Consider the following 24,840-nt stretch of genomic DNA (forward strand, 5'->3'; position numbering starts at 1 on the left):
TCAACAACCAGGAGAATAGTTTCGTCATTTGATCGAAACAATTTGTTTATACTCCCGGACAGTTCGCATTTGAATTTCATTATTTCTCAAAAGATCACAATTTGAAGTTTGTTTGTCGTAGATTCGTCATTTGAACGCATTTTCGTCACAATTGATATAAATTGCCATAAAAAACTTTCGATATTTCCATTTAAAAAATATTATATAGAACTTTATTCAAAACGTTCAAATTCTTCACAAGTTAAACAGGTGCTTCCTGTACTTTGTGCTACGCATGCGTGAAAGTAGTCCTTTAATTATTTATAGACTCTCATAAAAAAAACGTAAAATACGAAATCATTTAGAAGCAATTAAACGAGAGAGACAAATATATATCTCTAACTAAAGGAATTAAAACCGAAAAATGATAATTTCCTGATAAATCCGGACTCGTTTTGAATTTAATATCCACGTGTCACTTCCCGTTTTCGTTTCATTTTAAAACCGAAAGTAGCAAACGTTATCCATTCCTGATTTGTTTACAACCTCCTTTCAGTCATTATACTCGTTCCAAAAAGGATTTTATACAGTCCCAACCTAATAGAAATGATTTCCAGACATCTATTTAGACGTTCTTTAAGGATAATGATTATGCAGTGATAAAATCATTGCAAGTTAATTCCTACTGTGATTCCTTGTTTAAAAAAATTGAATCCAACTTGTGTTGTTCAGGAATGTCCTCTGGAACAAACTGAATAGAAATTGTGAACTAAGTTTCCACATCCCATGTCAGAATCTTTCATAATAAGGACCAATACAGTCAAATCATACAATACTGACTGCCAGTCATGCCTACAAGTCCTTTAAAATCTGACAGAGTCAAAGATGAAGCTAGTAACATACATCCTTGGTTCCTTGCTGTTACACAAAAAAAAGGTTGATTTTCATGGCGCGCAAAAGTGACTAAAGCCCTCAAAATCCTAGCTTAAACCCTGTGTTCTTTATTATAAAATCTTTCTAATTCTAATGCCAAATTAGAGTTTTGACCCCATTTTCATACATCATGGTCCACTAAACATGGAAATATATACTGTGATTGAGGCATACATGTACTATGTACATATTCTTGTTGTATTTGTCTCAATGAGAGCAGTAAATAGACTTTAAGTTTAGATTATTTTTTTTTTTATTTTGTTGTAAAATGATAAAAAATACTTAGAGATTTTTATGAATACAGGACTCATGGACATGTCTTAGGGAGAACTCCACTAAATTTGTGAATTTCAAGACAATTTTTTAATTATTTGGTGTAATTATCATCAATTTCATAACAATCATGAATATTCCTATACATACATTTTACTTATACTTGGAATAAGTGTGATTTATATTAATGAATATTATGTATATTAATGATCTCTTACCAATTGATTAAAATCATCATCTTCTAATGACACACCAATGTATGCATAAAATTATGATTCACAACCATGTTAATGAATTAGATTGATCAAAAACTAGTTCAGTTTATATCAGAGACTATAAAGCTTGGTCTTACCATTTTTATATGCCAAAGAATGACATTGATAGAAATCAGTAATGACAGTTCCTTAAAAAACTTTTGTATTTGTTTTTAATAGCATATACTATAATATGTCTGTAAAGATAGTTGTACAATTAGGCAAGTGTTGAAAAAATAATTTTGCAGGCAGTTTGTCGAATAACCATGTGCAAAAGCATAAAAGACATGGATTAATCATAAATACTCTCTCCTAATTTGAATATTTTCCCAAAAATTGGTGTTTTCAGTTAAAAAAAGATTGCTTCAAAGACTAAATTAGAAAGTTCAAAACACTACATTTATATGTTATTATAAAAATATTTCTCACTATGTATTGTTTCACAGGAGTTGCGGCTCAATGAAATTGTTCTCTTCCTTTAGTAGTACAGTATAGATTGAAATAACATGAAACATAGTGAAAAACATGACGATTCGAGTTGGAGTTGTCTGCAAAAAAACACATTGTATTAGGAATATTAAAATATAAAAAACAACAAAACACATTGTATTAGGAATATTAAAATGTAAAAAACAACAAAACACATTGTATTAGGAATATTAAAAAATAAAAAACAACAAAACACATTGTATTAGGAATATTAAAAAATAAAAAACAACAAAACACATTGTATTAGGAATAGTAAAAAATAAAAAACAACAAAACACATTGTATTAGGAATATTAAAAAATAAAAAACAACAAAACACATTGTATTAGGAATATTAAAAAATAAAAAACAACAAAACACATTGTATTATAAATAGTAAAAAATTAAAAAACAACAAAACACATTGTATTAGGAATATTAAAAAATAAAAAACAACAGAACACATTGTATTAGGAATATTAAAAAATAAGAAACTACAAAACACATTGTATTAGGAATATTAAAAAATAAAAAACAACAAAACACATTGTATTATAAATAGTAAAAAATAAAAAACAACAAAACACATTGTATTAGGAATATTAAAAAATAAAAAACAACAGAACACATTGTATTAGGAATATTAAAAAATAAGAAACTACAAAACACATTGTATAAGGAATATTAAAAAATAAGAAACTACAAAACACATAATTTGTATTAGGAATATTAAAAAATAAAAAAACAACAAAACACATTGTATTAGGAATATTAAAAAATAAAAAAACAACAAAACACATTGTATTAGGAATATTAAAAAATAAGAAACTACAAAACACATTGTATTAGGAATATTAAAAAATAAAAAAACAACAAAACACATTGTATTAGGAATATTAAAAAATAAAAAACAACAAAACACATCGTATTAGGAATATTAAAAAATAAGAAACTACAAAACACATTGTATTAGGAATATTAAAAAATAAAAAGCAACAAAACACATTGTATTAGGAATATTAAAAAATAAAAAACAACAAAACACATTGTATTAGGAATATTAAAAAATAAAAAACAACAAAACACATGGTATTAGGAATATTAAAAAATAAGAAACTACAAAACACAGAGATTACATTAGAAATAATGGCTAAAAGCAGAAAAAAAAACATCATGGATACTTGTACTTGACCAATAGTGTACTTTTGTACTTTTGCTAGGAAAAATAGTGCTTTCTTCATTTTCAATGTGTGGGTGGGAGTTTTGAAGAGGAGCATCTTATATACTATTTTATTAGGATATTGCTAAAGAGAAATGGGTTTTAAAGCAATTTGCATATATTATATTAACTAAAGAGTTTCTGAGGTAATCAGGTGATCTCCATATCTAATTCTTCAACAGATAATTTTAGATATTGCAAGTAGAAACACATTCTAGTCTAGCTCATGTCATTTGAAAGTGATTATCAATTAGATTTTTAAGATCTTTGGTTTTGTGTGTAAACTCTAGTTCCTCTCATAGCCAACATTGTCAACTTTTAAAACAATTCTCTTTTGTATGCATTGGTTGACATCACAAATACTGATTATTCAGGATTTTTGCAATATTTTTATTATTAATAAATTTGGAGATATGTGTCCAATGATTAAAAACTTCCATTTTCAAAAAAAATGACACCTTTTTTTTTATTCAATATTTTCTGTAACTGTTATTTTCTCCCATTATCATACATTGTTCAACAATTGCAATGATAAATTCCAGCACATAATTCTGAGTTCATAGTGCAATATGGAAATGATTTGTTTTAAAATTAAAATGTTTTGCATTTTTAGTAATGTTGAGAAAGTTGTAAGAGAAAGGTTTGCTAAAGCTGTCTCAAGAGGAATAGAAGATTTGAAGATAAGCAGGGCCACATTTTCACCAATTCATGGTCTCATACAGACTGCTGTAATTGAGGTAAAATAACCTACTAAAAAAGAAAATAGATTTTTTTTTACATGTTTTTGAAGCACTGTGTATGTATTTAAAGACTAAAATAATGTAAAAATTTAAAGTTCAGACAAAAAATAACTCTTCACTAACCCCTGAGAATTAATATAGAATGTAATCGAACTCTTGAAATAAAATTGGCTTGAGGATTTTTTTGTTTTTTAGTGTCATTTTAACATTTATATCTATATTTCTCATTTCTGACACCCTTTAAGGTGGCACTCTACAGATATAGCAATTTTTTTCCCCCCATTGAATTTTTTTTTAAATTTGCATACATATACTATGCAATGGCCTCTATAAAAATTTGAGTTAAAAATAGTATGTCACCAGACTCGTTTCCATGGTAACGGTCGCCAAAGTTGGTATATCACGTGTATGCATAAAAACATACCTGATGTAGAAACTCTGGATTTTTTTTAAGCCTTTGAAAGTATTTTGAAAGGTTTGTTTTACATTTATTACAAAATTATTATTTGAAATGAAAATAAAACACAAATAATGGCAGTTTTATTCATTTTAATTGATTTCAGCTCCAATTTCATCAACATTGCACCACCAAAAAAAACACAGATTTTGTTAAAAATTTCTATTTTTCTTAAATTTCCAAAATAATGGTCCAATGAATATTTTTTTAAATTTGACATAAGATGGTCATTACAATGAGCTTTGAAAAAAAATCAAAAAAAATATGGGTCACCAGACTATTTTTTGCCCCAAAAACGTTTTTGTGACCCCTAACGAAACAGTGATCATCAGCAGTTTTTTGTATATCATTCATCATCGGTGACCAAACTTCACCAAAGTGTGACATATGTTGTCATATCCTTTGTTAAACTTTCACAGAATAATAGTTTCACAAGGCAATGAAATGAGAACATTTATTTTGTTTCTATGAACAACGGTTACCATGGCAACAGGACACGAAGTTGGAAAATTCAAGTTTGTGCATTGTTCTGATGTGCAAGAGTTACAACCAAACAGACGATAGAAGATCAAATCCCATGATTTTAGAGCAACAACACATGGCTTCTATGTAAATGTGAACAAATACTATGATATATTATAATGCAGCTTACATTAGCATTACTGTGGTATTAAATGAGCAAAATAAATTAGTCAGAAGTTAGCAAAAATCACCAAATATTTTTTTTTTATTTTATTGAGATAACAGTCATGCAAGTAAATGGATAAAAAGACTTTGTCACCTTTTCCACAATAAATGATTTAAGTTGATGAAGCATAATGATAATACATTATATATTTCAGTTGTCATAGTAACATAACCAAAAAATTATGAAATTATAACTTTTTCAAAGGTTTTTCAACTTTCTTTATTTTGAATGCCTCAATAATCAAGCAAACATATAATTGTTATATTTACAAATATGTAAATAGTTTACTCCTCTGATTCAGTCAAGTATTGATTGATAGTCATAGCATTATTAAAGTTCACTCTGTTCTCAGTCAAAATTGTCAATCCTTCTATATTGAATAGTACATGTTGCTCCCAGTCAGATATATCATATTACTATTAGTTGCAATTCTTTTCTTTTAAAATCTTTGTTTTCTGGTTAACTGTAAGTGTTTCCCTCTCTAATGTCTTATTTATACTTTCCCAAACTCTCTGGGTAAACTTTCTTGGGGAATATTCTGATGCTGCATTTACCTGAAAGGTTAATTTATTTATTTGTAATGAAAAGGTGTAATATATACAAATAAACTACTTCATCTATATATTATTTCAGTGAGTGCAAAATTAATCCAATCAAAACACCATTATTAGATTAAAAAGTATCAAATGAAACCTCAAGTTTTTTCTCAAAGGTAACTACATGTAATCATCCTAAAATGTATGTATTTACCATTGACAGCCATCCTTCATTTTTCTGCATAACTGATGTTAAAAACCTGCTGTTAAATGATTACCATGGGACCTACAATTGATAACAAATATAAAAAAACTTAAATAAGTAAATTTATATTATATAGATTTATAATAAGTGAGAGTTTTAAATTACTTGTTATCAATGTTGGTTGTTCAATATCAAAATAATGAAAATAATGATAAAAAAGCCATTTCTTTTAATGAAAAAACTATAAATCCACTCACATTGAAACTTAGAAAAAAAATCATATTCCATATAATAACAAGATCATTGCTAAGTATGGCATCCTCTCACCATAGAAGACTGTTGCTTTCACATGGTTGTTTAGAATCTACAATGTCCACTTTCACCTTGACATTTGGGAATATCTTTTCTATTAATAAAGTTTAAGCCTAAATTCTTTAAATTTACCTGTATCACTTTCATAGTTTCAACCAGTACCAAACATTTGCCATTCTGCAACAAAACTAGCTTCAACCTAAGGAAAAAAAGTAGTAACAAAATTTACAAATATATATAAATGAAAGTGCATGCAGTGTTCAAATACTATAGCTGAAACATATTACATTTAAAATTAACTGGAAACTCAGACGGTTAACAATGAAATTTGTAATAATAATATGTATAAAGGCTTTCAAAACCAAATAGGTTTCATTAAATTTGTTGAAATTATACATTAATATAGATTTCATTTAATAAATACAAATGTTACTAATTCTAGTTCAATATTTTTTGTTGAAACAAATTCTGACATGTTTTATACATAAAAGTCTTTAAGTATATATATAACAATGCTTTACCACAAAATTGATTTAAAAAATTTACCCTAAACTTGAAATTATTTCCAAGATCTTTTAAATCATTTTTATGACTGCTTAAGTGCAAATATGAATATAATTATGGTCCTCATTATACTTTATATCCACTTAGGAAAATTATAAAAAAAAAACTTTGAAATTATATGACTAAAGATTTAATTACCTTCCAATTATTCATTAAATTAACCATGTTTAAAACTGTTTCTTCTTTTGAATTTATTTACAGCATTCTTTTGCAACTGCAAATATTTTCTTTCCAGTTTCATTCTCCTTTTTCTTTTTAAGTATGGCTGATGAATTCACATAAAGTACATTCAATCCATTAAGGAAATTGTTGAAATGTGTGGCACAAATTCCTGCATGTATCATTCCTGAAAAATATGACATGAAATGTCATTCTGCACATCATGGCACATGTATTGGTTAATTAGATAAACTATAAACTATTTAGACTTAGTTCATAATTTTATTACAATTGATTTTTTCAATTTATATTTATATAATATGATTGTGAATTCATGTCTATCTATTTTCTTATAGATCACAGACTCATATTTATTTCTAATAATGTGGAATGAGGGTGGGTGCCCCCCCCCCCTCCTTCTTGATTTTCTTTTTTGCCTTCATGCATTATTCTGCATTCTACACATTATTCTAGGTGTTTTAAATGACTAAATATGTAAGGTATCAGACCACTTGGTCTCTGATCACATGCAAAAGAAGACTTATTAAATATGAAAATTCTGATGATAAAATAAAGAAAACTAATATTTTAAGTTTGTAAAACATTATTTTTGTGAATGAATCATTGTGACTGCATTTGTTTACTTTTCAATTCTAATTTTATTTATGGTTATATAATTGCTACCAAATAAGTATTTACAAAAGAATCCTCCCCTTTTGGATGCAAAACTAAAAAGTCCCTTATGTATAGATGTCTTTGTGTTCATTGCAAAAATGATAAATAACTTCCAGGGGCAAAATTCCAGAAAAATTACGAAGTCCAGCTTCATAAAAAATTTGAGCAGCACTTCCCCTCAAAATAAAACTTTTTACCCTCAAACCACATAAACCCCAGACCATAATAGAGGGGAATTGAAGAAAGAAAAAGAGAGGTGTGGGGCAGGTTCATTTATTCAAGACATGAAACCATACACCTTCTCCACCCAGTAAAATTAAAATGTTTAAAGAGAAAATTGAACTCTTACCATGTACAGCTTTTGAATTGATAACAATTCACCAGTTCCATTTCTTTCCTCGTTTCAACATTGTTACACATGTATGATAAGCAGGTTACATTCACTGCAGCTACAACGATATGGTATGGACAAAATGCTCCACGGCCTCCGCCTCGGCTCCTGGTCCAAGCCTTGACGGTCGTATTTCCGTTCACAGACAGTATCCGCAGGGGACAGTTTTATATCTTAACGAACTTATTCTGCACTAGGTGATCAACTAGAGCTATCCTTCGACCTTCTTTCCAGGTTTCGTCAAACGGAGAGTCACTGTCTGTGATCGGACGCCGAATTTCTCCAACTTCCAAAAACTTATATCATATGATCTTATAAGTTGAGAATCATTTAAGACTGTGTGAACTTTCAAGTTGAAGCTATTCATATTCTTTATTTTAAAAGAACGCATGCATTTATCCTTTCTGATAAACCTTCCTTTCTTCTGAGCGATGGGCTGTAACTTAGAAGTTGTTTACACACGTTGTCAACAGACGACATTGGAACTGTTACCGTGACCTAGATATATAGGCGATATATCCTAATTTTTTTTAACGGGAACCAGTTTTACATCAGTAAAACGTTGTTATCTCCCTTAGTGTCGGGAGCTACCTTAACTCACATTTATTTTAAATTTATTTACAGACATACAATAAAACGACCAGTATGGTTGCTTACAAATCTGATTCTCACATCAAAGAATCTTGTCGTGCACTGAACGTGCTGTATGTCTATGACAGAAGTTATGAACCCTATCTCATACACTGGTTGTTCCCGTTACAACTGGCCTTCCAAAGGAGTTCTAATACTACAACAGAAATAGGTAAAATACTACTATTTTGTCAGTATACACTTTGACACCAATACCAAATAAGAAATTAAATGAGTAAAATTGGAATGTAGAACTTGACATATTATAAAGACACTTACTTGTAAAGTTATATAGATATTGATATTTAGATGTCATTTAGGGAAATTTGTGTCATTGAGCTGCTTTCTTATTGACATATATACTCAGGTATCTTTTAATTTTCATCATACAAGTATAAATTTATTATGGTAAACATGTGATAAATACATGACCAATATCACCTCAGACACATATGTACATATACATTTAGTTAATTTGAAAAAAGCACCCACAAACATAAATTTAAGTTTTATTTCAAAATTATGCATTACATTGTCTTCTCTAACAGTGTCATATAATCAATTCAAGCAGGAAAACTCAAAGTATGCCACTAAAGTATAATATATATGTGTAATTTTACAGGTGAACATGTGTATGAAGTTACCATGTACTTAGATCCAGTTCATGTATAATATATGTGTATTTTTACAGGTGAAGATGTATATGAAGTTGCCATTTACTTAGATCCAGGTCATGTATAATATATGTGTATTTTTACAGGTGAACATGTGTATGAAGTTACCATGTACTTAGATCCAGTTCATGTATAATATATGTGTATTTTTACAGGTGAACATGTATATGAAGTTGCCATGTACTTAGATCCAGTTCATGTATAATATATGTATATTTTTACAGGTGAACATGTGTATGAAGTTACCATGTACTTAGATCCAGTTCATGTATAATATATGTGTATTTTTACAGGTGAACATGTATATGAAGTTGCCATGTACTTAGATCCAGTTCATGTATAATATATGTGTATTTTTACAGGTGAACATGTATATGAAGTTGCCATGTACTTAGATCCAGTTCATGTATAATATATGTGTATTTTTACAGGTGAACATGTGTATGAAGTTACCATGTACTTAGATCCAGTTCATGTATAATATATGTGTATTTTTACAGGTGAACATGTATATGAAGTTGCCATGTACTTAGATCCAGTTCATGTATAATATATGTGTATTTTTACAGGTGAACATGTATATGAAGTTACCATGTACTTAGATCCAGTTCATGTATAATATATGTGTATTTTTACAGGTGAACATGTATATGAAGTTGCCATGTACTTAGATCCAGTTCATGTATAATATATGTGTATTTTTACAGGTGAACATGTATATGAAGTTGCCATGTACTTAGATCCAGTTCATGTATAATATATGTGTATTTTTACAGGTGAACATGTGTATGAAGTTGCCATGTACTTAGATCTGTTAAACTCCAGCTGTTTTCCAACATGGCCTCAGGTGTTTGCTATAGCAGAACAAGTCATGAATACAATGATGTTGACTGACCCTGACCTTTATACTCATCTGAAATCCATAGCAACAACAAATGTCAAGGTCAACAAAAAGGTACATTATCTTTATACATGTGCTTACCTAAAAACCATATTAACACAAAATGGCAAGGTCAACAAAATGGAACTTGATTTTTTCCCGGATTTTTAATCCTTGAAGTATATTTGACATTATTTTGAATAATGCATGTATTATTTGCCACTAGATGTTTCAGCAGTCATCTATCAATCTATTAAAAAACTCATTTTCATTATACATTCATAAGTATTTCATCTGCCGTACCATTAGCCTGTTGATTTTGAGGTTGTGAGTAAAAACCCCAAACATGGCAGTTTTTTTTTATTTTAATTGACTAGCATTTTCAGTTTTTCCAACAACCATTCTCTATCATTCCACTTTGATTTTGACCAAACAAATGGCTGCCATGATAAAGCTAATTGTGCTGCTAGAGCCAATAGGGGTATTAAACACCAGCAATCAATCAATCATACTAAAATTGATGAAAATTTATTGTAACCAAATAGAAAGATCCAAAATCAGACTGAAAATATATTTCTATGATTACAGGAATTTTTGCATCAGTTGATTAGTATAGAGAAAGCAAAGGCTGAGGAACTCCTGAAGGCTACCCCAGGGAGTAAAAGAGAAGAAAATATTACTACTGAATTACTGGCTGACCCTCTGGTTTTCTTCAGACGGTGGATAGGGGAGGTAATTATGTATAATTTCAAATATAATGACTCCACTTATTCGCTTCTTCTCTAATAACCTACAGAAGTTGGATTTAAAAAAAAAAAAAAATCGTACACAATAAGATACTGTGACATTATGCAGATATATCTATTTAATTAGTGCCGGAATTGTTCAGCATATACATATGGTCATTTCAATATTTGTAGACCTGGGATGTGTGACCATCTTATATTCAATTTATTGTTTTGGCGATATTTTTTATTTTTTTTATTTTAATCATAGTTATGTGTTCAATGTACCATTTCTTATATGTGTATATGCTTTAGGGTTTGTGAGTATTAAGATTCCACAAATTATTTCTTACGTCTGTAAATATAATGTCACAATGTATGTGTTCCATGAGTTATTTCTTACATCTTGTTATATTTTAGGGCTTTGTGAGTGTGTTAGATACACCTGGAGTGATGTATGTATGGGACCAGCTATTTATGCAGAATTGGAGTGACAGTGTCCTGAAGAATTTCAGTCTGGCCTTGGTAGAGCTTCTTAGATACAAGTTCATGGAGGCTAGAGATTACAAAACCATGAAAGAGGTGCTTAAAAATATTATTAGACTGAAATTTCTTTTTATACAGATTAGCAAGGAGTGGATTTTATGAAATAACTCATTTTAATTGAATTTTGAGGATAAATTAGCTGACAAGATATGCCTCCAAAATATCTTTTTGAGGGTAATCCTTCTTGAAAAGGGTGTTACAATGCTTCTTTCATCAGATTTAAAAATATAAAAACTTTTCCTAAGAAAGAGGTTCCAACCAAGTGACCTTCAAAGCTCAAAAGTAGATAAGATGCTGACCAGCCATGGCAAAAACAGAAAGACGTTTGAAAGACAAACAAGTCCTTAAAACTCTTCATAAAAATGACTGAGTAATATGAAATCCACCAAAAAAAATGGATTGATCTTAGGTGCCCAGGAATGGTTAGCAGATTCTTCCCCACTATGTCAAACCTTCCTTTAATATCCCCCTCTGCAGTAAATTGATATATATATTTGATGAGATTAATGCTTAAAAAGTTTTTACCTTTAAGCCAGATTAAATAAATATCATGTTTTGAACAGTTAAATGTCATTTAGAAATAACAAGAAATAACAATTTGCTGAATAGTTTTGTTTGTAGATTGATAAATTGGTATAATACATTGGCTTTAAGATTTTTAATGCTTTTATATTTTACAATTCAGGTATTCCTTTTTGAGCCAAGCAAGTTATACACAGTAGATATTCAGATGGCATGGATCCATTTAGAGAGTGGCAAAGATCTTATGGAGGTCCCTTATCTAAATAGAAGAAGAATACAGTAAGTTACACTGTATATTTACATGTGCTCTTCAATTTATTTGAGAGTGTCCAATTTAAGGTGAACTTTATTAAAGGTACTTTAGAAAATGGTGGCTTGCTCCAAATTGGCTGCGATATTAATTTAAAATATATTTCTTGATACAGTCATAGAACAGAAAATAGAGGGAGTTACCTTGTGATGGAAACCTGTGAAAAAGTTTAATACAATAGCCAAGCTAAAGCTACATAAGGAATAACAGTACTGTAGTTGGAAGAATTGCCACTGTCAATTGTAGATTTGACGGTCGCAAATGCAGTTTTACTGGCGACGCGCAGCGGAGACATCAAAACAGAGATTTGCAACCGTCAAATCAAAATTTTATTACAAAATTTTATAACAAATTTCTGTAATACTACTGAAAAGAAGGACTTCAAGTTTAATTATTTAGTATATTAATAAATCAATCATGCCTTACACGTTTTGTATATATTTTCAGACCGGGTGTATCCAGAATGAGTCAGTTACCATCAGCCCCAATGACACCTTCTTTACCTGGGTTGTTACCTTCAGTTGGTCTGAAATGTTTAGTATTGAAGTTAGTTATACCTTCTGAGATCATTGAAAGGGTAAGTACATGTACTGTAAATTCTTACATAATTGTGTGCATTTATTATTTTACTAAACTTTGCTAAATTAAAAAAAAATCCTGTTTAATTCATTTAAGAAATTAAAAAATGTGAGTTTAGATTATAAGGATTATAACCGTGTCGCATTTCTCGCAATACTAAAAGCATCACAATAATTTCTGAATTTACAGTATTAATAAATTTTAATGAGTTTCCTGTCTTTCCTGTTTTTTGTCCCCTGCTTTACACGTTGATATCAGCAATATCTCAGACAAGTGGAAGAATGTGGAGAAACATTTTATTTTTTTAAATCAATTATTTATATTCAAACAAAGGTTTGTGTTGGATAGTAGTGGTTTATATAATGGAGATGATTTTTTTTTTTTTATCTAAATGTAGAGTTTCTAGAAAGAACACATTATTTCAGTATTAAAGCATTAGGGAGCAGCCTCAGTGTCTAGTGTAAAAGCGTCATTGCCTTGAATCCCTGCCAGGTCATAATAATGCCCTAAAATTTGGTATTTGCTGCATTTTGACAAAAAGAGCAAAAGCAGATCTTATTTATATCTGATTACTTTGCCATTTTTGCCAGCCACATCTTAAGAATATTTTATTCAGATTTTACAACTATTTCTAATTTTTTCCCTGCAGGAGCCATGGGTTGCTAACATTGATCCCAAATATTTGAAATTAAATGTAACTGCTTACTTTGGAAGTGTTCGTCTACGTACCAGGATGTCTCTTAAGGAAGCCGTTGCATTGGACATAGAAAAAGATAACTATGGCAACACTGTATATGAGATTTACTATCTAGACGAAAAATTTCTGTTTGAGAATTTAGACATAGCAGAATATGATGTTGAAAAGGAACTTGGTGCTAACCCATATTGTATGTTAAAAGTGGAATATACTAAACCTGGTACATTTGCACAAAGTAAGTTGTTTATATTTATGACATTTTGTCACTGGTTGATAGTTGTCTCATTGGTAATCATATTACATCTTCCAATTCTTATAATGACTTTGTAGCTATAGAAACCATTAAAAAGCATTTTTTTCTTAATGGTTATGCTTTAACCAAAAAATAGCTATGAGTTAAACTGATGAATATGAGTTTTCACATGTGAAATAAGTTGCTTTTTTTTAAGCAATATGAACTATATGGTACTGATTTGATATCTAAATCTTCCAAAGTTTATCACTACTTTTGAAATACACAACAATATAGTGCATTGTTGGTTACATTCTAAACATCCTATCTGTGAACATTTTCAGAAATTTATCGATCAAATATATGCCCTGATATTCCAACTACAAAATGATGTACCTCTTTTCAAGAAAATTACATAACTTGTGGCAGGTGCAAGAATTAAATGTCTGTTCTTAAGATATCAGTGATATCATGGTTAATTAAAATTAGAGTTAAATTGATTGATTGTTGTTTGCTTAACGTCCAGTGGCAAATATTTCATGCATATTCATTGTTAAATAAGATTAGAGTTATTTTCTATTGTCCATAGTTGCAGCTGAATCAATTACAAAATGAAATGTTTAATTTTCTTGCCTATGATAGATTAAAGCAATCTTTACCCTTCAGTGCTTACAAGCACTTTGATTTTATGTTAATGATGCATACCTGTAACATGATATTACTAGATTAACTTTGCTTATTAACTTCCAAACCTTATTTCCTGAAGAACCCAGGTTATCTCCACCTTATGCAGATAATGGTAAACAAAGAGGTATAACACATCACATTCCATATTCTATATTTATGCTTGGGGGGAAACCATATATCCATGGTCAGACTATATTTAGCTTTAATTCTGTGCTTACATGCATGTTTTATGTAATAGTGTATTTTTTTAATTAATTTTCATTTTTAACATGGTCTCAGTTTGATGCTTTGAAATTTATTTTATATACATGTAATGTTTTCAAATACCGTGTTACTTGATTATAAAAATTTTGGTATTTTACAGTAGATGAAAGAGAGTAAAAATAATATGATGTCCGGTTAGGAAATTAAATTTATTTCTTTAAACAAAAAGATGAATGGAAAACGAATTAAAAAAAAAGAAAATGTATACATACAATGTGAAGTGTAATATAACTATTTAAATTGCAAATATGTCAAGGTTTCAAACTGTCTTGATCATGATGATCAGATCCAGTTTTTCTCTAATTTTTGTGCTTTTTTCACATTTCCTGACCGGTGTGAGAAAAATATTTCTCCTCACTAGTGAAAAATCTGATTGGTTAAAAATTTAATTGTGATGTTAAATTTTCTTGTTTTCTTCTGAATTTTCTTATTGTGACGTCATGAAAAAAGCAAACATGTTTGATGACGTCACATCAAAACTACACAACTTTCCTCAAATCTTTAAAAAGGAAGGATAAAAAACATAGGAGAAACAGATTCCAGCACTGTAACTCGTGTATTACGATATTTCTCCACTCTCAACAGTTAAATTTTACAATTTACAATTTTACAAGCCTCGCTTTAGATATTAAAATTTTACTGTCTCGAGTGGAGAAATATCGTAATACATTTGTTGCAGTTGTGGAATCTATACATATCTCACCCTGGAATCACCAATATAAATACAAAAATGTACTATAAATGCATGAATTTGAAGTTATTATGTATTTTACTTATATTTTTGTTTATTTATGAAATGCACTGTATTTTTTATCCATGTATTTTTAATTGTATAGCTATTGTATATGCAAATGTAACTTGTTAACATATATTTTCCTAGCTTTGTTGTTGTCTTTGTATACTGCATTGTGCAATGTTCAGTCTTCAATGTATATATCGGCCGTGTATCCTTGTTGTTTATTATATATTAAATGACTGCATGCTAAAATAAGATTTAATATATATATTAAAATAAGGAAGACAAATGCACTAAAGTTCAGGGGACTGTTAAAGTATAAAGTTCATGGAATACCAGTTTGTCACTGTTCAGCCTTCAAAAATAAGCAAAGCCCATTCCACATAGTCAGCTATATAAGGCATATGTAAAACAATTCAAACAAGAAAACTAACAGCCTTAGGTATTAACATCAAATACTGTGGATTCATTATTATTTGTTGGATACCAATTTTCGTGGATTTCTTTGGTAAAGGTGAACCATGAATTCAAATATTCAACTAATAACATATTTCTAATAGGGTTGATATACAGAGATTGGCAAAACCGCGAAATCATATATCAACGAGATTTTGCAATCCACGAAAATTGAAACCCACGAAAAGAAATGAATCAACAATACACAGCAACAAAAAACAACCACTGAATTACAGGCTATTGACATACATACAAAATGTGGCTGGGTTAATAGTATGTTGGTGCCAAATCCCTCAAAACACTTAAAACAATGAGGTTCCCATGATGCAACTTTATTTTTTTGAATTTGTCCATTTGGCTAATTAAAGTGCTGTGGAGTTCAAATTTTGCAGTCTTGGTATTCTTGATGAATGATACCTAGACCTATTCAGAATTTCCAACTAGTCAGGTTCCCATAATGCAACATTATTTCTAAATTGGTCCATTAAGGATGATTGCTGCTCAGTTTCATAATAAATAACTTTCCTTAAAACTAGTATATATTGATAGGGGATTAATTGAAGAATTAAAAAAGCAAAAAAAATATAGGGGTCAATGTGCTTGTTTTTGAGATAAAAGCCATTGAAATTTTGGCGGGAAAATGTTCTCTCTTGATTTTTCATAGCTTTATCATTGACCAGTTAAAGTCCTCAAAAACTATTCAAAAATAAATCAAATTTTATAAGGCTTTTACAAATGAATTATAATTATACATGGAAAAGATTTATAAAAAGAAATATGGGGGTTCATGGGCAAAAAATGTTAAGACATTTAAATGGATAAAACCAGAGGATTTCGAAAATCTGGCAAAAAGTCCAAAACATGACAAGCAAACATCCTTAAGATAATTTAAGTGCTGTTATAGTCTGTTGAAAATGTAAAGGGTAAATTAAATAAAAGTAGAGTGGTCGATCCAGCCATTTGTAAACGGGGGTCTCCATCAAATTCAAGGACAAAGGGGGAGTTTCCAACCCCCAGAACATTCCCCCTCCCCCGGATCCGCAACTGAAGCAAGGATTAGTAGTTAGTTATGGTTGAGTTTATATGTACGGATGACTTATTTACATTGTTATAGGATCAGCCCTCCCAGTAGGTTGGGCGAGAGTGCCATTGTTCCAGCGTGATGCACACAATCCAAGAGGAGGCAGAGATTCTATAGATTCAATAGACATTCACTGGTTACTACAGAATGGAGACTTTAAGTTGACGTTACATCCTGGAGATATCCCAGAAGTCTCAACACATCCATCTTCTCCGACAATACCTGTTAATACTGAAGGTAGGAGAAAATATGGTCAAGTTGTTGTTTATTATTGTTTTAAGACACATCAATCTTCTCCAACAGTACCTGTTAATACTGAAGGTAGACACATCCATCACTGCAAAGAGTATTTGTTAAAAAGAAGGTTTGAAAGAAATATGGTACGCGGAAAATGCAGAAATTTTGCAAATGTTTTTATTATTGCAAAATTTATGATTATTGCTGTCACTTTTAAAACTGGTACAAAAAAAATCAGCTCATTGCTAGACAAGAGAAAGATTTAAAAAACAAAAACAAGTGTAGTTATAATAAGAATATTTTCAAGTTTATTCGAAGAACTGATTGTTTAAAAAAAAAGTTGAAAATCTAAAACCGAGTTATCCGCGTCTGGCGTACTAAATTATAATCCTGGTACCTTTGATAACTTTTATCCGGCACTTTTTGTAAATTTTAAGAGTTGTTAATAATAATAGGATAGAAATCCAGATGTCAAGATCAATCTAAAAGGATAAGATTACGGTACATCCTTGTGAACTAGAATTTTCTAATTGGTAACTCTGTAAGATTAAATCACTTTTTACAGTTTATTTAAACTTACCTTGTAATTAATTAATTTGTATTTAATAATTCATTGCAGATGCCATCCTTGGATATCATTCTGAGTTGTTGGTTATGGTTTATGATCCACGAGAGGAACCACCTGACAGGGCACGCCCACCAGGCCTTCCTGCTGCTATGCCTTTACAAGTCCCACCTGCTGATACAAGACATAGCCCAACCTATAGTCCCAAGCCTAGTCCAAGACCACAACCTAAAAAGGGAAGTCCACATCCACAGCCTAGACCGAAAGAAAGTCCGAAACCTAAGCCAAAGTTTGTATTTTAATGTCGGGGAATTATGTTTTTTTTTTCTTTCATATGTTGAACATCACAACAAAACGTAATACTAAAAATAAATTAAAGACTGAAAGTATATATACATAATATTTTAAATTATGTTATATTAATTTAAGGCGCAATTACTACATAAGTAAGCCGCCTTCCAAAACCAATAACAACAACAATCACAACAATGGGACAAATGCAGAATGTATCATGCTTGTGAAAGGTATTCAAAATTTCAATAAAAACATGTGAAAGAACCTGTAAATATAACTAAATATATCATTTGAAAATTCACATTCACAATGCTCCAAGGTCATGAAGGTAAAAAGTGTGTTGTAGGAAATAAATTTCAACTATTTTATAGTATGGTATGCATATATCTTTTACCTCTAACTATAAGAAACTATTATTATTACAAATTCAGAAGTTGATATCATCTTTTTATTATTGAGAAAACTGTGACTGGATAGACATCTAAAAAAAAAAATTTGAATTTAAATTTTGGTACCATATCTATGCAGCATTTTCTGATCTTACATCCGAGTCCATATTTCAGCAATCACTACATTTTTTATTTTAAATGAACAAAAATTTTAGATTTTATTGTATAAAAAAATACTTTGGCTATTGTTGTTTATTTGATCTGTTGTGGTCATAATCTTCATACATAATTTCTGATTTTATGGTAGAAAAAATTACTTTGACTCAAATTGTTGATTTTGTCTACTGTAGTCATAATCTTCATAGTTACAGATATCATGACCTTAAATGATCTTGACATGCCTTTTGTTGTAGGGAGAAACCAAGGATAAGATTCCAGGATGATGATAGTCCCTGGGTAGAATACAAACCAGATGTAGCTAATGAAAGGAATGAGACACCCACTCCTAAAAACATGGCATTTGATCTTTATATTGATGGTGTTAGGTTTATTACAGATAATTCCTCCATTGTCAAGGTAAAATACAAGCCTATTTATCGCTACTGCAATGTCAGTAACTTTATGAATGTAGACCGGTGCATTTTGCCATTTAAGCCCTCAGAAAATATCCTGAATTTAGGTTTTTATATTTGCTGTCATTCTTACTATTTTTTAAGGGATGTTTTCAGTGTGTCCAGTGCAAAAATGTTTCCATGATGAATACGTCATACTTTCTTGAAGGAATTGCAAACTTTCATTTACGGTATCTTTTTTTAAATACAAGCCTTTCTATCTCTACTGCAATGTCAGTTATTTTATGTATGTAGTCCGTTGCATTTTGCCATTTAAGCCCTCAGAAAATATCCTGAATTTGGGTTTTAACCGGATTTTTGGAACAAAAATGTACGTTATTGATTTGGGGATGTACGGCAGGGGGCCAGGCGGTCAGGCGGGCGGGCAGCAATCAAATGTTGTCCGTGCATTAACTCATGAACCGTTCAACCAAAGCCTTTAAAATTTTAATATGTTGTTACTGACAACTAAATGGAGGTCAAGTTCGATAATGGCGATTTTTACTTTTACCGTTCAGGAGTTATGGTTCTTGAAAGATGGAAAAATGGAGTTTCCAGTCGTGTCCGTGCATTTACGTATGAACTGTTCTACCAAATCTTCCCAAATTTTAATATGTTGTTACTGGTGACAAAATGGAGGTCAAGTTCAAAAATAACAATTTTGACTTTTACTGTTCAGGAGTTATGGTTCTTGAAATATTGAAAAATGGTGTTTCCAGTAGTGTCCGTGCATTTTCTCATGAACCATTCAAACAAAGCTTTGGAATTTTTATATGTTGTTACTGATGACATAATAGAGGTCAAATTCAATAATGACGATTTTGACTTTTACGGTTCAGGAGTTATGGTTCTTGAAAGATTGTAAAATGGCATTTCCATTCAAGTTGTTGCATTTACTCATGAACCATTCAATCTAAGCTTTTCAAATTTTAATATGTTGATACTGATGACAAAGTTGAGGTCAAATTTGATATTGACGATTTTTACTTTCACTGTTCATCAGTTATTGTTCTTGTGATATTTGCAGGACACAAATAAATGTTAATAAATCCGGTTTACTGTCGTTGTGACAGCCTCTTGTTATAATTGCTGTCATTCTTACTATTTTTTAAGGGATGTTTTCAGTGTGTCCAGTGCAAAAGTGTTTCCATGTTATATACGTCCTACTTTCTTGAAGGAATTGCAAACTTTCATATACGGTATCTTTTTTTAAATGCAAGCCTTTCTATCTCTACTGCAATGTTAGTAATTTTATGTATGTAGACCGGTGCATTTTGCCATTTAAGCCCTCAGAAAATATCCTGAATTTGGGTTTTTATATTTGCTGTCATTCTTACTATTTTCTAAGGGATGTTTTCTGTGTGTCTAGTGCAAAAGTGTTTTCACGATGTTTGCAGTAAATATACATTTTTGAGGGAATTGCAAATGTTCATATATCTTTTATAAATGGAACTACAAATTCAAAAAATCAATCATTCATATGCACTGTTGATTTGTACACCATTCACATTTTATTTGGAAGTTTACAGGTTTCAAGTGCTACTGTGAATTAATTTAATTTTGTGGGCGCCAATTTTCTAGGATTGGTAAAAAAAATGCATTTTCATGGATATTTGATTCCATGGTTATGCCAGTTTTTCTGCATACATTTCTCTAATACTTTTTTATTTGTTAAAAATCTAAATTTGTGGTTCTGTACTATAAAAGAAAATTGGTATCCAATGAATAATGATGAATCCACAGGATATTGGTACATAATGTGTTAATTATTTTGAAGAGTTTTTGACTTCTATTTTTCAGGTGACAGGAATAATTGGTGCACCTGACGACACCAAGATGTTATTGACCATACCAGATCTGGACAAGTCAGCAAGATGTCCTGTTTTCCAGTTCAAACTCACCTTTAATGAGCAAGGGAAAGAATTAGATGATGATGTAGTAGCTTTCCTAAGAGTTTATACCTGGGATGTCATCAAAGAGGAGATAACTGTCATTGGGAGCTGTTTTGTACCAATATTTGACAAAGACAATGTAAGAGTCAACATTATAGTGGTGAAATCGTGATCTCTAATATTAATTGATCATTATATTTAATTAAAGGATAATTGGACTTGTAAAGTAAGAAGTGTGCTCTTTAAAAGCTGTTGAAGTGAATTTCTTCATTGTGACATAGAAACTTGGATGATTTAATTGATCTTGAAATTTTACAAAAATCTACTTTACTGATATTGGAGTAAAACATATAAATAATTGGGGGAAAGTTTTAAGAGTTTTAAGAGTTTGTTAACAAAGATTTTAGTTTAAACACTGTTTGAGGTCAAGAAGTAAAAATATTTGTACCTATTTTATGCTATACGAGTATATCATTGTTAGATTTGGTAAATAATGCCAATTTATTTGCAGGGTTATCAATTAAATGTAGGTGGTCATCAGTTACGTCTACACAATGGTGTTCCTCCACAGAAACCTAAATACCATGCTACAGACTTAGATAATATACCCGTTGTACCAGGGGCTTCTATTCTTGTACGAGTTCTGCCAACAAAAGCTGTAAGTTTATCCACTTCATAGCAATTATAAAACATCTTCTATTTGTATCTGTCTGCAGATGCCTTATGTCTATGTGTATCTAGAAATGCATAAAAACTACTAATTAAGGGAATAATGATTTTAGATGAAACACAAATTATACAAAATTTAGTTAAAAGTAACTCCTGCCATAGCTATCTTAAATGGTGCATTGGCAACCATTTCACACACAACAATTTCTGTTCCTCTTTCTCATACACTTTTGTTCTGTTTCAGTCCAATTTTTGAATGGATCAAGAATAACTTGTGTTTCTATTGATACAATATTTCACAGTTTCGCCATATGTCCTCATACAAGATTTGTACAAAAAGTGGTTAACCTATACCTATACCTAATCCACAAAAAGCTATCGTATGAATAATGTACTTTGGATTCATTATCATTAGTTGTGTACCATTTTGGGGGATTTCAATGTTACAGGTAAACCATGAATTTGAATGTTTAATGAATCACAAACCTTCCATAAGGAGGTATGTAGACTGGCAAGTCCACAAAATCAAATATTCACACAAATGCAAGCTTTTCTCAATCATCATAAATTAGTACCCATGTAAAAATAAATGAATCCACAGTATTAACATACAATGTATATGCATGAACTATTTTATTTTGATTTGATAGGCTGATCAACCAGCTCCTAGTTATGGTATAGGATATTACAAGTCTGAGGCATGTAGACCTACAGCATCAGAGAAAAGAATATTCACTAGCTATAAGGAACATATGATGTATCCTAAGACTGTCAGAGATATGATACAGAGGCTGCAGCAGGCGGAAGGACAACCAATAGGTAAGATGCTTAATGTATAAGTGGGGCAAAAGATACCAGAGGGACATTCACACTGATGACGAAAAATAAAGAGACAAAGATATTGCTAAAAAAGAAAAAGATCAATTGATAAACAATAGTAATCAAAACAAAACATAGAAAAGTAAAAACTAAGCCACAGGAACTCCAACAGAAGCTGGTGTTGGATCTCTGGTGCTCCAGAAGAGTATTCAGATCCTGATCCACATGTGGTACCTGTATGTTGTATTTTCACAAAAAGGCAATTCATAAACATTTTTTTAAAGTAACCAGACTGATAATTGTATTTGCAGCACACATGTTTAATCAACATAAGACTCATCAGTGGTGCTAGATTCAATACAGCTGGAAGGCCAAATCAACCATAGAATGTTTTTCTTATAAAAGATACATGGCCCTGAAACTTGTTGAATAACCAAAGTTAAAACTTATCGTATAGATGTTGTGAACATTTTATTTCAGGTCAGAATGATGAAGAACTACTAGGTTGGCTCCAGGATAAACTGGATGTAAAGAAATATGGTTCCAATGTTGCTGCTGGTAACCTTCCACTGGACAGAGCAATACGATACAGGGTCAAGATGGGCATAAATGTTAAAATCCAGCAGGCTCATAACCTACCAGGTATAGAGATAATGTATTATAAGAACATGGATCAGGGTAAAAATTGAACAAACCTATAGCTTTTATACAAAAGTAAGCTAATGTTTATGTCATGTTGTAATTAATGTTATGCTCTTAATGGGTCCTTTAATTTAGAAATAAAAAAATAGATATTGTAAAAACAATAAATATTGTATAGCCATAGTAAAAGAAACCTATAGCTTATAAACAAAAGTAAGCCACAGAAAAAGATCATAAAGACTCATTATAGAGGGGGGTCAACTACCAAAGAACAAACCATTTATTTTTGTGATTATCAAGGCTGAATTATTTATTTTCAATACATTGCAAATCAGGTAATTTATTTTCAAACTACCAAAGAACAAACCATTTATTTTTGTGATTATCAAGGCTGAGTTATTTATTTTCAAATTTTTTTATTTAATATTTGAAAATAGTACAGCCAGTGACACTTTATTATCGATTTGTGTTTTTGATTTTTTGATTTTTTTTCTGAAAAGCAATATATATACATAACAAGTATTAAAAACATTGATGCACAATATTTTTTTTATTTAATAACCTCATTATAAAACTTGCTTATAAAATACAAAAATACCCAGATCAGTGGAGACAGGACATGTAACTGAAAATTGAAACATGCATGCCAGTTATGGTTATTCTGATAATAGAAATTGACTCAAGTGACAATTCTGATAGTATAATAGAAATTGGACCTAGTGAACATTTGGATGACACCAAGTGTAACACCAATCATGTATCTTATGTGAAATTGTAGAATATGGAAAATTTGGGTACATCATTTGAGAAGCTGTAGGATTTTAAAAAGGTTTATTTGTCGAAAAATTAAAATGAAGACACATCTGTATTTGCATCAATGGTTCCTGGGCTTCAATTTTCGCCATGTGAAGCAGTTAAAAAGCTTTTAAAAATATGGTGGTCAGGGTTCTCTTTCCGTTTAAATGAAAAGAGAGGGAGTTGTAATTATAATATAAATGCTAAAAGAAAAAGATGTTGTATAATTCCCAAAGCCATAATTCAAACCCACACCACTAAGTAATGTAAAACAATTCAAAGGAGAAAACTAACTGTCTAATTTATCCACAAAATAGTGAACAAGAAACTTAGTAACACAGTATCAAACTAAAACCACTGAATCCAGACTCCTGACGGCTTGGGAATAGGCACATTCAGAATGTGACTGCATCAACTTTAGCATGCTAGTTGGTGTCCAACTCATATAATCAGGGACAGTGGTGTAATATTACAACATAAAGATTATTATGTGGTCATTGAATAAAAAATATCTATAGGGTGTACCAATGCTTTTTTTTATAACAAAATCTATAAGTTATTGTGCATGTAATATGTGAATTATAATTTGTACAAAATTCTACATGTTCACAGACATGTATTTTGAAATCTAACATGAAATGAACAGGATTTTTCTCAATATCGCAAAAAATAAAAACGTATTTTAAACATAAATGACAGAATCACAATAATAAATGCATGCAATAATTTCTCAATTTACAGTATGAAGATGTGCATATTGACTAAACATTATGATTCAATTTTTTTTCTAGGCGAAATGCCCCTTTAACTTAAGAATTTTGGCCAAAATATACTACTACAACAGTTTGTAATCGCAACTCCTCTGAAACCACACAAAAAAATTTCATGACACTTTGTAGTTATTGAGAATATACATGTAGTATGTTAACTATGCATATCCACAAGAACATTTTTGTCAATTGACTTTTGTACATGTAAAGTTATTAGTCTTCGAAACTTAGGATTCTGGTGAGATTTTTTTTGTCCAGTGACAATGTTGGGGAATGAGGTATGTG

General features: G+C 30.4%; 1 protein-coding gene and 1 long non-coding RNA gene across 3 annotated transcripts in view; one reads left to right on the top strand and one right to left on the bottom strand.

Annotated features, from left to right (window-relative positions):
- Window positions 1–24,840, top strand: part of LOC134680796 (uncharacterized) — a 44,278-nt gene that overhangs the window by 8,716 nt on the left and 10,722 nt on the right. The window contains exons 8-22 of the mRNA XM_063540031.1: window positions 3,740–3,863; window positions 8,478–8,655; window positions 9,934–10,112; window positions 10,626–10,769; window positions 11,183–11,344; window positions 11,994–12,109; window positions 12,588–12,717; window positions 13,369–13,651; window positions 16,906–17,109; window positions 17,729–17,963; window positions 18,789–18,933; window positions 20,769–20,999; window positions 21,372–21,518; window positions 22,180–22,348; window positions 22,829–22,990. Coding sequence (XP_063396101.1) covers window positions 3,740–3,863; window positions 8,478–8,655; window positions 9,934–10,112; window positions 10,626–10,769; window positions 11,183–11,344; window positions 11,994–12,109; window positions 12,588–12,717; window positions 13,369–13,651; window positions 16,906–17,109; window positions 17,729–17,963; window positions 18,789–18,933; window positions 20,769–20,999; window positions 21,372–21,518; window positions 22,180–22,348; window positions 22,829–22,990 — 2,609 coding nt within the window. The remainder of the gene's footprint in view (window positions 1–3,739; window positions 3,864–8,477; window positions 8,656–9,933; window positions 10,113–10,625; window positions 10,770–11,182; window positions 11,345–11,993; window positions 12,110–12,587; window positions 12,718–13,368; window positions 13,652–16,905; window positions 17,110–17,728; window positions 17,964–18,788; window positions 18,934–20,768; window positions 21,000–21,371; window positions 21,519–22,179; window positions 22,349–22,828; window positions 22,991–24,840) is intronic.
- Window positions 5,799–8,441, bottom strand: LOC134680797 (uncharacterized). Of its 2 annotated transcripts, XR_010100508.1 has the most exons (4): window positions 7,812–8,441; window positions 6,767–6,974; window positions 6,197–6,263; window positions 5,799–5,833 (listed from the first exon to the last, which is right to left on the bottom strand). It is a non-coding gene; the product is annotated as an uncharacterized LOC134680797 (long non-coding RNA). The 2 variants fall into 2 exon arrangements; XR_010100507.1 differs by lacking the exon at window positions 5,799–5,833 and having other exon boundaries at window positions 5,981–6,263.

Source organism: Mytilus trossulus, chromosome 8 (genome assembly GCF_036588685.1).
Source record: "Mytilus trossulus isolate FHL-02 chromosome 8, PNRI_Mtr1.1.1.hap1, whole genome shotgun sequence".
Taxonomy (NCBI): domain Eukaryota; kingdom Metazoa; phylum Mollusca; class Bivalvia; order Mytilida; family Mytilidae; genus Mytilus; species Mytilus trossulus.